Below are 14397 nucleotides of genomic sequence, written 5' to 3' on the forward strand. Positions count from 1 at the left end.
CATTAGCAACTGTTCCACATTACAAGGCAACTATTTTTATGCATTCAAATTCTAGTCAATACATGCTATATATTTTCTGATGTACTCTCCTTGGTACGTAAAAAAGGGATGTGATAATTAAGAGTAAAACTTTGCAAATACCTTTTTCATCATTTACAGAGTTTGGAGTGCTGGTGTCCATTTCTTCCACAGATTCATTTTTCTCATCACACTTCTCTTTAACCGTTTCATTCTCTTTTTCTTCATCTTGTTCTTCATCTTTTAACACATTATCTTTCTCCAAAGATAGCTTTTCTTCAGAAGAATCTAGTGATGTGTCTTGGACATTATCCTTTTCAGGCACACTTTCAGAGGAGATTTCATCTGTTTTAACCAAAGTTCTTGGTGTTTCTGGAAGAGATGCCTGATTGTCCATTCCAGTTTTAGCTGCTGAAAAAGGAAAACCAAGAAAGTTTTATCAGACAGATTTAGGCAAAAAAGTTTTTTGTTTTCCAGATTGTTCAATTATATTTTCTAGTATTCTTTACTAGCAAACAACATACCCTCAATTGCTTTCCGGTAATTGACGTTGGTGTTTCCAGGTAGCTTTGTGAAAAAGCGATGGACGTGCGTCTTACTCACCCAGCTCCAGCCTCCATACCCAGTTACTCTGTACTCCTCACCTTTCTGCTTCCACACCTACAGAAGATGTTTGAACAGTTACTGAATGCCTTCAGCTCAAATGTTGAAGCTGATGTAATTTCCTAAAGTGTTCAAATAAAACGCTCAAGCTGGCAAGTGTTCAGACATACCTGGTGTTTGATGGGGAAAGTGTACTTCACCCATGTGGCCTGCTGCATAGTCTCTTCATCTTCTAGTTTTTTCTCTCTTTTTTTCACCTTCTCCTTCTCTTCCCGTTCAACAGAGGTCATGCGATGAAACCTAAGCAAAGATGAAGTACAAAAAAAAAGAAAGATCACCAAAACTGGGACATAAATGTGACATTTTTGGAAAGCCTCTAGCACAGAATTTGCTGAAGTATACAAACGGATGCTTTTGTGTTTAGAATCAACAATGTGCAGAAATATATTGCTGGATTAAGGTATTGTTATCCACACATACAAAAAAGCATTTAATTTCCCTTAAAATAAAATGCACATGACAATTGTGCTAGCTAAAAGCCAACAAACTGATAGTGTGAAAACTTGGCTGTTTTTTTTTGTGTGAAAAATAAATAAATAAAAATTATTAAGCCCTTTCTGACTGCAAATCCTTCCAAAGCTTTCAAGCTACATCTACCCAAAACACAGCCCAGACATGAATTGGGTTATTATGACTTTCCTTACTGATTTAACATTTTTTTCCTAAGCAGAATATCAAAAAAGCCCAAAATCCCAGACTTCCTCATCCACAAAACTGAGCACAATCCTTTAGCCTTTTCTGATTTATTTATTCATCTTACTTTTTTAATCTTAACTGCATATCTCTAAAACTCCCATAGATGTAAATTGACAATGTTGACGATTTCAAACTCAAATTTGATCACAAACACTTTAAACTGTTCATCTGTGCATCTATCTGTCTGGCCTGTATGACCTTCAAACTACAACTTTTGAGTTTTTTATGCTTATATAATACTTTTACATGTATATACTTTAACTATTTTATACTTTTAGAGGATTTGTAATGGCTGCTATTATAGGAAGACTTTCAAAACAGCTATAGCATAACTAAAGCGGCATTCATAACAAATAGCAATTCAATTGAAGGAGTTTCTAATCTGTTAGTTGCTAGATATATATTTTCTATCCTACCCAGCTCTAACAGGCAACACATCGTGTGAACTTCACTGTCTGCACTCACATTGGAGGTCACCATATTGCATTCGTAGTATAATTCTGTATAAATTAGCATCAAAATATTGTAGGTTCGTTTAAACTGACCTTGTGTGACCCAGAGAATCCTTCCACATAGGGAGCATGACCACTGGTTTGATTGCACACTCTAGAATGGCCAAAGCTAAAGCAAACTCTCTCGCCTTGCTGCACATTTGGACAGCCTTTATCCAGTTTGACCTACAGCAATGGAAAAGGTCACAGGATGACATGGTTAAATGCTTCTTCTAGGAAACTTTAGCACATTTAAAATAAAAACAAATCCTACTGGTACTTGTAAGACTTTCACCTGTGTGACGCCCAGTTGGGATGCAAGAATGGAGCAGGGACATTGTTCTCCAGCTGGATGATGGTTAATCTCAGAGTGGACACAGTTAGGGCTTTGGAGCCGTACAGCGATCCGTTCCATTTGAACTCACCAGCAGGGGTCATGCAAAACTTGTGGGATAGATGTCTGCGTTTGTCATGGTCCTCACGATGTTGGTGCTTGTTCAGGGCAAGTGTGTTAGTGCTATACTGGTTGTGGTAGACGCGAAATTTGCCCTCATGGCCCAGTTTGAAAAAGCCACTGCTCTTGTTTGAATCTCTCTTAAAGGAGCCAAATGACGACAGTGGGGGAGTCTGAAATATCAATGACATGATTTTAAGATTTACAGATTTAGTAACTATGTAACTTTTTTGTTGAAGACCTTTATACTAATACTAATTCATGCCTTAGCAAATACCACTAATGACCCAAAATCTATTTTGTCACCAAAACATCAACAACCTCTATCCAAGATGTAATCCGTCACCATTAATAAAGGCAACAGCCTTACCTCTTTAAGTGCTCTGCTACCATCCTGAGAGCTGCCATCTTTGTCCTGCATGACCTTGCGTTGGCTTAGCTTGCTATCAGGGTTCCGGAGTCGTGTAATCATGCGTGAAGATCCTGTCTTTGCGCCATCTCCATTAGCTTTACCCTCACCTAAAAAAAAAAAAGACATGTATAACCCCAAACTTTTGAACAGTTGTGTTTGTTAAAGGGCACCTATTATGCAAAATTCACTTTTACATGGCATTTGAACATAAATGTGTGTTGGCAGTATGTGTACACAACCACTCTATAATAGGGGTGGGGAAAAAAATCGATTCTTAGATGCATCGCGATGCGGACGTGGACGATTCTGAATCGCTTCACAAATGCCAAAAATCGATTTAAAAAAAAAAAAAAAAAAAAAACTTTTTTTTTTGTTTTAAATCGATAATAACGTAATATTGACGGAACGCAAAAGACGGAACTCTGAAGCGTGGAAACAATATTGTCAAAGCTTCCACCCGGCTCGGAAAGGGCAAAGCGCATTACACAATCAATCGCAACTTTTATTGCCTAGGATTTGCATCCAGTCGTTGAGAACCAGGGCTTTCGCGCTATGTTGCACACTTTGGAGCCGAGATACAACGTCCCATCTCGGAGATATTTTACAGACACAGCGATCCCCACACTCTACAACAAGACCAAAACCGAAGTCATGGAATCACTGAAGAAAGCGGGTAGGATAGCTGTAACATGTGATGCGTGGACATCCGTATTTTATGTTAATAGAGATTCAGAATATGTTGAAGTTTGTTATAATTTGTTATTGTTGTGATTTTTACTGTAGTGAATTTACTGTTGTGAAATGGAAAATCAATAATCGAGAATCGAGAATCGTTAATAATCGAAAATCGACTGTAATCGAATCGGGACTTCAATAATCGTAATAGAATCGAATCGGGAAATCAGACAGATTAACCACCCCTACTCTATAATGATAAAAATCCACCCAGTGCTTTTTTTAAATCCCCATGAATCATAAGCACTGTCTCAGACGAGCTGTTCTCAGAATCAATGCAATGTGACGTAGAATTGCACAAGCCCCGCCCACGACTGTTGATTGACACTGCAGTTTGAGCATACGCCCTGAGTGAGCTAAACACAGTCCACTATTGTTTCGACGCTGGAGCAGCTGTAGACAAGAATGTCTTCTAAAGCGATTGAGGTGTTTTGTTGTTGAATGTAAGAATCATCATAGCAGTCGTCATTTACTCTCGCTGTTACTCGAGGATGGATCTGTACCAACTGTTCGTGGTCCAGCTTACAGTCTCCAGAGCGACAGGACTAACGTTAATATTACTGATCACAGCAGAAATGAAAGTGAGAGCACGCACTTTATGACAGCTCAGTGTTTTGTGTACTTCGCTGTGTTAAGTTATGTTCCATGATAATGTAAGGGAGAGAGAGAGAGTTTATGGATAAGACTTTAATGCGCACTTCTTATACTGTGTTTACTCAGCTCTTACAGGGATTTTCTGCAGTAAAACTGACGCTTCATCTTTTGTGTGATATACAATAAACTTCATTGAACTCATCAGTATATTTTTGGCCATCATTCGGACACTTGTCCGCTACAGCAGGCTTGAATTAATAGTGGATAAAAACAGATGACAAATACATTATTACCACAATTAAAGTAAACTATACCTGTTCTATTTCCATACAGCATATATTCTCTGGCTCTGTGGGGATTATTGGCCGACTTCGGGTCTACTGAGAGTTTCTGTTTTGATATTATCATTGTCCTGGCTCTGAGCGCGAGCTCGTGAGGCTCCGCCCTTTGGGCCGACAGCAAAAGCTCATTTGCATTTAAAGGGCACACACTAAAACAGTGCGTTTTTCTGAGCCCCCAAAACTGACAACTTAAACAAGCTGTAAAAAAATATCTGTTGGGTATTTTGAGCTAAAACTTCACATACACACTCTGGGGACATCAGAGACTTATTTTACATCTTGTGAAAAGGGGCATAATAGGTACTCTTTAATAACACATTTTAAACACATATAACACATTTAAAAGTATATTGGGTGTATGTAGGTGCATAGAAACCTGTATCATCTTGGCTGTTGAGAGAAGATTGTGAAGATCGGTCCACCAGGTCAGGCTCTTCTGGACCTCGCAAGCATTCAGAGATGGAGAAATGACTGCTGCAGCTGTTCTCATCCACTGTCTGTGCAGGTTCAGTCTCTAGTACAGAATCCCCATCACCATGAGCAGCAGACTCTGAAATCTTATCTGAAGGAGAATCAGTGACAGAAGATACATCAGTAATGGCCATGTTGAGAGTAGAATACTCCCATAATACACATACAATTATTGCAATAACAACAACAACAAAAAGTGTACTAGCATTTCACTATAGCCACAGCCAAAATAATATTGTAGTAAATCATCAACAATGCAGTATATATCAGTACACCATTGTAAACTTTGTTAAATCCAATTCAAACAGGCTCTATACTTTCAGTAAACATGATATACCAAAGACGATGGCAAAGATCCAGTGCTGCTTTATAGACGGCACTGTTGAGCAAAGGTTGCTGGGCAAAGTAGATGGTCTCTTGTGCCAGGAGGGTCTTTGTTTCAGAACAAGAAAATGGAAGACCTGTGTCTAGCTTGGAAATCAACTGCAGCCAACTAGTTAGGACTGTCTTAATGTAACAGCATGTGACTTGAACATTAAGAAAAGAACTTTGCTGTACCTGCCAACTCTTTCACCCCATCAGTCCCTTCCCCTGCCTCCTCACCACTGGAAGACGCTGTCACTGCATTCCCTATGGGATTCTGGGAGTCAGTTTTAGTCGGAATGGTTGAGCTGGATGCCGCTAGCTCAGGAACGTTGGTGGTGCTGCCCACCTCACCAACTGGGATAGCTGAGACTGAAGCTGAAATTTGACAAAAAAGACTGTGTTTAGCAAGTATAAAATATCACTACACAAGGGTAATAATATCTTAATAATTAATAATAAAACCAAATTGAGAGTAGAGTAAAACTAGAAAAAAAGGAAACTCATAATTTAAATTCCAATAACTTTTTTTTAAGGCCTTTTTTAATTTCCTGATATTTCCAGGTTTTTTTACGACAGTGGGCCTCCTGTAAATTTTATCAATATACTGAAAATTATGTATGTGTGATATGATAAATAGCCCTTCACAAACAAAAAAGTACAAGATCTAGTTACTACTAAACAGACCCCAAATCACAAGTGTGCCTGAATTACTTCTATTAGAAAGACGCACTTGCAAATAAAACCGACATCAAAAACACACAAAATCATGTAAACACAGCTAATAGAGGCATAAAAAGATCTCTTACCATCTGCAGAAGTTTGCTCATTCATCGCATTCCCATTACTGGAGTCTTGTTGTGGACACGATCCGTTCGAGTTCATCTGATCGGTCACAGCTGGTTCACCAGATCCTGATTTCGATTCCTGTCTGGCCTTCTCAGCCTCCTCCGCTGCCCGTCGCTTCACCTCCTCAAGCTCCGCTTCCTGCTTGGTCTTCAGGCGGTCCAAGATCACATCTGGAGGAAAAGCATAGAAGAATATTCTCAAGATCTCGCCCACTTAACAAGGACTGAAACACCACAACAGCTGTCCAATGTGTATCCCTAAACAAATCCGCTCCTAATTCCTATTAACATCAAATGAGATCGTCAACATTTCATAAGCCTAAAGATATGTCAACGAGTTAAGCTGGTTATCACTGACATACAATGGCCTACAAGTTATTTGTACCGGTAAGTTTTGAAAAATAACTACTTGCAACTTACTAGTCCCAACTAAGCATTCAAGTAACCACATGAAAACAAAGTTTGCATGCAGGAAGCAAAAGATGCATGAAACAAACATCTGCAGCAAGTGAAATACTTCCCCACAAAACCTTTACAAGATGAATCTCACTTCAGTGCAGGTGGAGCTGCTTTTGCACTGCTAAAAATAGCTGAGCGGAAAGACACCTTACAGTCATTTGAATTGCATCCAAATTCATCTTTTTGAATTCCTTCACATTAACTATTATTGGTTCAGACAGTCACTGATTGTAGTTAATTAAAATAACACAATTCTTTCCACATTTTCTTTTTGACACTGCTAGAGTACACTGCAGGCAACCACAATACATTTGTGAAATGGAAGTCCTTATTTGCAATGGGGCATGTGGAAAAAGTATGTTTTACCATAACCGGGTGTATGAAAATCCACATGATTTATTTATTTCGATTTCATCATCCATTCATGTTGTTTGTTTACATTAGTACTCTGATTTAAATATGTCTACTTGTTGTATGCCAGGAAAAGATTATAATGATAATAATAAAATAAAAATTTAAACATTTGCAAAGAAATGTGTAATGGTATTATCCAGTAATATTTTTATTACTACAATAAAACAAGTATTGAAAGTAAAAAAAAATTAAGTAAAAAAAAAAACTTTAAAAGTGCATATATTCTGATTAAATCTAGTAGGTTTAACTAAATGGATATACGTTTGGTCAACATAACTAAAACAAGTCAATTAAAATAAATTACATTTGTTGAAAAGGCTTAATTTAATTATGCATTAATTAAAATAAAGTCATGCATAATTTAATTACTGGTAAATTCAATGAGCATTTATTTAAGTTGGGTCTTAGCATTGGGATCATAAGCTGAATGCATTATATATAAATACTTCAACAACAAAAAATGCCCACATACTTAAGGAAAATTACTGCTGTCATTTCCATACAACAAAGCTAAAAGCTTAACTTAAAGAAATTAAATAGGTCCCACACTTCCACAGAGCAGACAAGAGACCAGCAGAGTCATGAACTATTTAGGAAAGGGGAAAAATGAGTGTGGGTTGCTAAAATGACCAGTTTCCAAAAAAATGTTGATTCAGATAACATGCATGTCCATAAATAAGTCAATCAGTTAGTCAGACATCCAGGAATGATCAGGCATCTGCTTAAAAACTTAGCTCATAACGTTCAGTGGTTGTGTATGCTGTATTAAAACGATAACTAATAGTCATGATTCTCAAAGGAAATACAAATAATAAACAAACAATATCAGCATCTTTTATTTAATTTTTTACATAAAATTTTTTTTGGAAGAAACAAACTTGATTTCATTCTTGCAAATAATCGAAAATATATCTTACAATAAAAAAAACTTTGATGTATTTTATTGTGAGTAAATCTTACTAAACTAAAAGTATTACTTTGGGGGGAAAATTGCAACATGGCTGTCCAAAAAAATTAATAAAACACACCATCTAATTAAATATAAAACCTAGCAACAGTTTGTGGTTGTCTCACTTGGCACATCCCAACAAATGTGTATTTCCAAGACGTTAATAAAAATGGTATGTATGAGCTTTGATTAATATATTTTCTTACCATTGGCAACGGTGAGGTATGCCTTGTTATTCCCACGGGCCTTGTTAGTGAGCTCCTCTGTAATGTCCATGTGAGAGTGGATCTCCTCTCTCATCTCCTCCAGCACGGAGCAGAGGTCATTCTCCCAGAACCCTTTATCCATAAGCTCCAGTAACTCCCCCAGCTGGACTTTAGTGCTGTAGTACCAAGTCTGCTTATTTTCATCCTCGCCATCTTCCTCTCTGAAAAGGATCAGGTTACATACATTAAACACATGCACTTTATGAACTTTACCATATTTTGGTTACACTTTATTTTAAGGTGTCCTTGTAACAGTGTAATCATACGGAGTAATATCAATTAACAACATGTACTGTACTTACTATAGGGCTAGGATTCGGGTTTGGTTTAGGGTGAGTCGGATGTAATTATGCATAATTTACAGTTATTACATGTCAAATGTAACAAATACACTGTAAAATAAAGTGTTACCCTATATCTTATTTACTTTTTCAGAAAAGCTAGGCTGAAATGTTAGTAATGCACTGAAATGTTAATTGTCCACGCTGTCCTGTGATTTATCAATAAAGTAGCTTAGAAACTGAACAGTTATAGCACATTTTTTTCTACTTTTGAAGTAACTACAATCCGCAGCTTCACAAATAATAGAGAGACAGTAGGAATAATTCACAAAATAACTTCTGTAAATTTGCTGTTACATCAAAGTAGGGCTGCATAGCGATTAATCGCAACTAATTGTTTGCAGAATAAAAGTTTTTGTTTACATCATGTGTGTGTACTGTGTATAATAATTATGTATATATAAATACACAAACATGCATGTATAATTTTAAGAAAAAAATCTATTTATATATTAAGTATTTATAATTATATAATATAAATTGTATTTAAATATAAAAATGTATATAAACATGTAAATATTTTTTTAAATATATACATGCATGTGTGTGTATTTATAAATACATAAATATTTTACACAGTACACACACATATATGATGTAAACAAAAACTTTTATTCTGCAAATGATTAGTTGCGATTAATCGTTATGCAGCCCTACATCAAAGCAATAGCACTGTGGATATGGAATTCCAAAGCTGCCAAAATAATATATTTGCCGCAGTTGTACACAAAGCGACCCGAGTTCGAGTCCCGCTTTCAAGGTTCAAGCTTTCTCAAGTCAACAACATCAAAGTTTATTCACAAACTTTAGCCTATAGTTATAACAATAATGTTCACAAATATGTCATTGCATGAAAGATAGAATCAAGTCTTTAGAAAATATCATGTTACGTGATCATTTTATGGTAACACTTTACATTAAGGTTTCCTTAGTTAACATTAACAGTGACCAATACTTGTACAGCATTTATTAAAGAATTAGTTCATTTCAAAATGAAAATGCTGTCATCATTTACTCACCATCAAGTTGTTCCAAACCTGTATGGATTTTTTTTCTGCTGAACACAAAAGAAGATATTTTAAAGAATGTCATAATCAAACAGTTGATGGACCCCATTGACTTCCAAAATAAATACCATGGAAGTCAATGTGGTCCATCAATTTTTTGGTTATGACATTCTTTAAAATATCTTCTTTTGTGTTCAGCAGAAGAAAGAAATGCATACAGGTTTGGAACAACTTGAGGGCGAGTAAATGAGGACAGAATTTTCATTTTGAAGTGAGCTATTTCTTTAATCTTAATGTTAATCTCAACATTTATTAAAACATTTTGTAATGCTTAACATTAGTTAATGCACTGTGAACTAACATGAAAATGTTTATTAACTAATATTAACAAAGGTTAATAAATGCTGTAAAAATAGATTGCTCATTGTTAGTTTATGATAGATAATGCAGTAACTAAAGTTAACAAATGAGGCCTTATTGTATAGCTTGTTTATTACACGGATCAATAATTAAACTCCTTGAAGGTGAGCACTTAAGAACTGCTTTATAAATGGCATTTTTTGTTTTACATTTACACCAGATTCTCGGCAGTTTGTATCCATAATATATTGCGAATACTCACACAACGATCCTCCTGTTGAGAAACCAGTATTTTCTTTGATGTCGGTCGTAACCAACGGGCTCTTGCCGGATGTACGGCCGGCTCTTCTGGAACTCTGTCAGACAGTCTGTTACGCCGGGCACTTTGTGCGCCACACAAATCTCACACTGCCATTCGTCCTCGGGCACCTCTTCCAGTGGAGGCTTCACGCACTCAAGGTGATAGACGGCCGAGCAGGTCTCGCAGCACAGGAGGTCGCCAAGCCTATGGCAAACCCGGCAATGGTCGTCGTACTGAACGACCCCCTCGGACATGAGCTCCTCGCGGGCGAGGTTGGTGGTGAGGAATTGGTCCACCAGGAACTGCAAGACCTTGACTTTGCTCTCCAAAGGGCTGAACGGGTAGTCTTCGCCCTCCAGGTCAGGGAGCACGTGGTGATACTCCGGGTCGCTTTCGCAGTATGAACGCACCACTTCTGGCCAGGTCATACCGTCAATGAAGTAGAGCGTGGAGTTAATGCTGTCTTTGAGGTCCGCGGGTCCGAAAGTGGTGTTGGAGGTGTCCTCCTCCCGTAAGATGGCCTTCAGCAGACAGATGTGCGTCTCCGCCATCAGCGTGCACTGCTCCTGTCCGACCAAAGCGGCGCAGAAGTCCTCGAAGCGGAACGGAGAGAGACGCAAGACTGTACTGAAACTGCGAAGGACCTCATAAACAGCTGATGCGTTGAGTAGCTGCTCGTTGGGAATGAGAAGGTCCTCGGAGGAACTGGGCAGCTCCAGAGAAGGAATCTCCTTCTGCTCCAGAATAGGAGAAGGTGGTCGCCTTGGTCTTGGTCTTTTACGACCTACTGAAACAGAGAGAATCAGTATCAGTTTTGATTGCTGGATGCGAGTGCTCGAATTAGGAACAGATTAAAGACAAAATGGAGGAAAACAAAGTCCCAACGCAATTTTATGCTCATGTAATATAGAAACTTAGTCTCATTTTATTTGTTAAAAATAAGAGAGAAGGTCATGTTAGAGTCCATTTGGAATAATGTGCATGAAATGATCAGTTTCCCCAAAATATTCAGTCAGTCAGTTAGTCAGACATCAGGAATGATCAGGCATCTGCTTAAAAACTTAACTCAAAAATGAGACAGAGGAACATAACGTTGTGCATGCTGTATTAAACCAACATTAGATTTTTATGATTCCCAAAGGAAAAAGATTATAACATTTGCAATTTGCATGCACACAACAGTTTAAAATAAATAAGGTGAATCTTGTATGTAAAGCATGTACAGGATTCCAGCATCTAAATGTGTTTTAAAGCAACAACACAAAAATCTGCATGAGGTATACTTAAATTCTATAAAAAATATATATTTTAATCTTTGAAAAAAACGTAATATGCACAGCACTTTTCAAATGTTTAAACTTAGGAATTAATTTTATTCGGCAAGGTCACATTAAATTGATCAAAAGTGGCAGTAAAGAATATTTATGATGACACAAAAAGATTTGTAACTTCATAAATGTCTTTCTTTTGAATGGTTTTGTCCATTAAAAGAATCATGGAAAAAATGTATCACGTTTCCGCAAAAATATTAATCAGCACAACTATTTTTAACATTGATAATAATCAGAAATGTTTCTTGAGCATCAAATCATCACATAATAATGATTTCTGAAGGAACAAGTGACACTAAAGACTGGAGTAATGATGCTGAAAACACAGCTTTACCATCACAGGAATAAATGACACTTTAAAACGTTCAAATAGACAACATGCGGTTTAATACCTCATCCATCACTCTAAAAAATACTTTAACCTTAATTATCTCTCATAAGGCGGGTAAATCATCCTAACAGCAGCAAAACCTTCATAAGCTACATCATAAATGGCATTATGACGTCATGTGCGAGAGTGACACAGTGGCGGGTCGAAATTAAACGTCCTCCCCGCGTCAGGTGCAGCGGCACTGGCGCTGGATTTCAAAACAATCGGCCGCATGCTGCCCTGTCATTAGCTGCACTTCAGCTTTGGCTACGTGCTCCAAAACACCAGTCAGACAACCATAGCCTCATGCAAATGAGGGTGGATAGTAAGTAAAACACCGAAATACAACACTCGACCGTACTTTTATCAAAGTTTATGGAATATGCAGATGTTTTAATAACAAATTATCTTATCAGCGCGAAATCAATTAGATAGATGAAGGGCTGACTAACTTTTGTTGTGCTCATATGTAAGATTAAAACGTGTTCCCGATACAGTCTAAACCCATTGAAACATATCGTATAACAAGAGAGAGTGATTTAAAAGTAACGTTATTTAAAACAACGCAGAGGGTGTCTGGATTTAATAAGCTAACAGGCTAACCGTTAGCAAATACATAATTGACGAGTGAAGCTAACTTTTTGTTGATATTAAAAAGTGCCTTACTGTTGTACAGTGGGATTTTTAAGTCTAATAGTTAATTCTAAGGCTTTTTGCATCTTGATAACGTCCCACAATTTCATAGCAACAAATGACTACCGCGCTAATGCTACTTGCTAAACCCGCGGCCTTTGCCAGCATAGAAAAGCACCAGGATCCATTTTGAGTGTTTTGGTCAACAAAAGAGCGCTGTTTTCAGTCTCATTACTGCACACGGATCAGTCGCCGGTGAGATCGATGAAGATCGCTCGTACCTGCGTTGCTGCCGTGGCTGCTCTCCGTGCAGTAACTCCCATCATCTTCTTCCAATTCGTCCAGTTCCTCCAGGTAGTCGGACTCGTCGTTGATGGCCTCCTCCTCCTCTTCTTCTTCTTCCTCCTCTTCATCCGTCAGAGGCTCCTCAATGATTTCTTCCTCTTCTGATCTCAAACTAACCGCATCCTCATCATCATCATCGCTCTCGTGGTCGTCGTAAACCACCCCGCTCGCGGTGTTCCGCCGCCCCCTGCCTCTGGCCGTTCCCCTGCCTCTTCCTCTGCCCCTCGATACCGCGGATCGCGCTTTTCTCCGGCCTCGTGTTGAATGATGATGAATCCCTCGTTTAGGGGTAACATAATCGTCATCAGAGGTAACTTTCACCTTCGCCCGCAAGCCCCGGCGGGGTCTCAGACCGCGCACCGGTCCCGTTGAGGGTTCCTGCATCAGCTGCGCTTTGGGCGGCCTGCCTCGTCTCCCCCTCATTATGGATAAAAATCTATTCTCTTCAGTTTCGCGTTTTGCCTGCACTTTACACGCACAAAACCCGGAATTTCGGGCACCACCGCTAAGTTAATCCCGTGCAGGTGAGAATGCACTAGTCCCGCGGAGCCCCGGTCTCGGTTAACGCGAGAAAGCTCAAAACGAACGCCCGGCGCCCCGCTTCAGGTCGCTCGTAGCCGCCATGTTCTTTCCTCCCTCTCCGTCCGCTGACAACAGACAGCAGGCCTGTGCTGGAGTCACGTGACCCGCGCTCCGAATCAACGCTTTCAGCACGCCACGATGTTTGTTGCGTTTCGCACTGTCAACACGCTTCCATCCAGAGCGCCTGTTACTATCGTAGGCTCTTAAGCACGTGAAAATGTGCCTCTGTGTGTATATTTCTTGGTTTTAGTGTTGTTCTGAGGCAGTGGTTCTTGTCATCTGTTCTCCATTTTCTTCTACGTGTTAACTTCATTGAGATGGAGGGTTGACAGAAACAGATTGGTCTAAGTAGCTACTGAATAAAATAAGTTGGTGTTGATATTACAGAACAGAACATGTATATATTAGGCTATTGTGTTGCCTTTTTTCTCCATGTGTACACGTTAGTTAAATAGCCTCATTTCGAACTTTTCTTTCTTTCGACCAATTAAAAAGTTTTTTTTATTTTTTATTTCCCATGTCATTACATTGTTTAGAGCATTTTTTTCATCTCTTTTTTTCATATGTAATGCCATGTCTACTGACCACTGTAGTGCACACCAGAACTCAGTTTTTTTATTTAAAGAAGCCATGTATAGGCCAAAATAATGGTATTAAATTTAATACTAAAAGAGTGTGATTATGATTGTTAAAACTAAAGAGGACCTTAAGCAAAACGTTCCCTCTTTTTATTTAGGTGACCATTTATTAAATGTGGCAAATAAAATACATCAAGAGGAAGAGAGTTCCAATGATGATGTGCAGTGCCAGTGTTATATGGACAGGCACAAATATGTCGGCACGTACATTTTATATGTGCACAGGTGATGTTAAAATAGCACTTTTTAGAGCTTGCTGTATACTTAATTTTATATGGCACATCTATGGTGTAGATGTAGTAAAGCTAAAATGAA

At 38.3% G+C, this 14397-nt stretch overlaps 1 protein-coding gene across 15 annotated transcripts in view; it reads right to left on the minus strand.

Moving 5' to 3' along the window:
- Positions 1 to 13765, minus strand: part of bptf (bromodomain PHD finger transcription factor) — a 32880-nt gene extending 19115 nt beyond the window's left edge. For 8 of the 15 annotated variants that reach the window (XM_079609092.1, XM_079609102.1, XM_079609090.1 and 5 more), the window contains exons 1-12: positions 12799 to 13514; positions 10145 to 10970; positions 8115 to 8335; positions 6048 to 6257; positions 5434 to 5616; positions 4781 to 4966; positions 2693 to 2841; positions 2164 to 2495; positions 1923 to 2054; positions 792 to 921; positions 543 to 678; positions 142 to 429 (exon numbers count right to left, since the gene is read on the minus strand). In XM_079609092.1, the coding sequence (XP_079465218.1) occupies positions 142 to 429; positions 543 to 678; positions 792 to 921; positions 1923 to 2054; positions 2164 to 2495; positions 2693 to 2841; positions 4781 to 4966; positions 5434 to 5616; positions 6048 to 6257; positions 8115 to 8335; positions 10145 to 10970; positions 12799 to 13285 (3280 nt within the window). In that variant the 5' untranslated portion in view covers positions 13286 to 13514. Of the gene's footprint in view, positions 1 to 141; positions 430 to 542; positions 679 to 791; positions 922 to 1922; positions 2055 to 2163; positions 2496 to 2692; positions 2842 to 4780; positions 4967 to 5433; positions 5617 to 6047; positions 6258 to 8114; positions 8336 to 10144; positions 10971 to 12798 lie in introns of all 15 variants that reach the window. The other 7 variants (XM_079609094.1, XM_079609095.1, XM_079609096.1 and 4 more) reach the window with 5 other exon arrangements.
- Between the last annotated feature and the right edge of the window lie 632 nt (positions 13766 to 14397).

The sequence above is a fragment of the Phoxinus phoxinus genome (genome assembly GCF_949152265.1).
Source record: "Phoxinus phoxinus genome assembly, chromosome: 1".
Taxonomy (NCBI): Eukaryota; Metazoa; Chordata; class Actinopteri; order Cypriniformes; family Leuciscidae; genus Phoxinus; species Phoxinus phoxinus.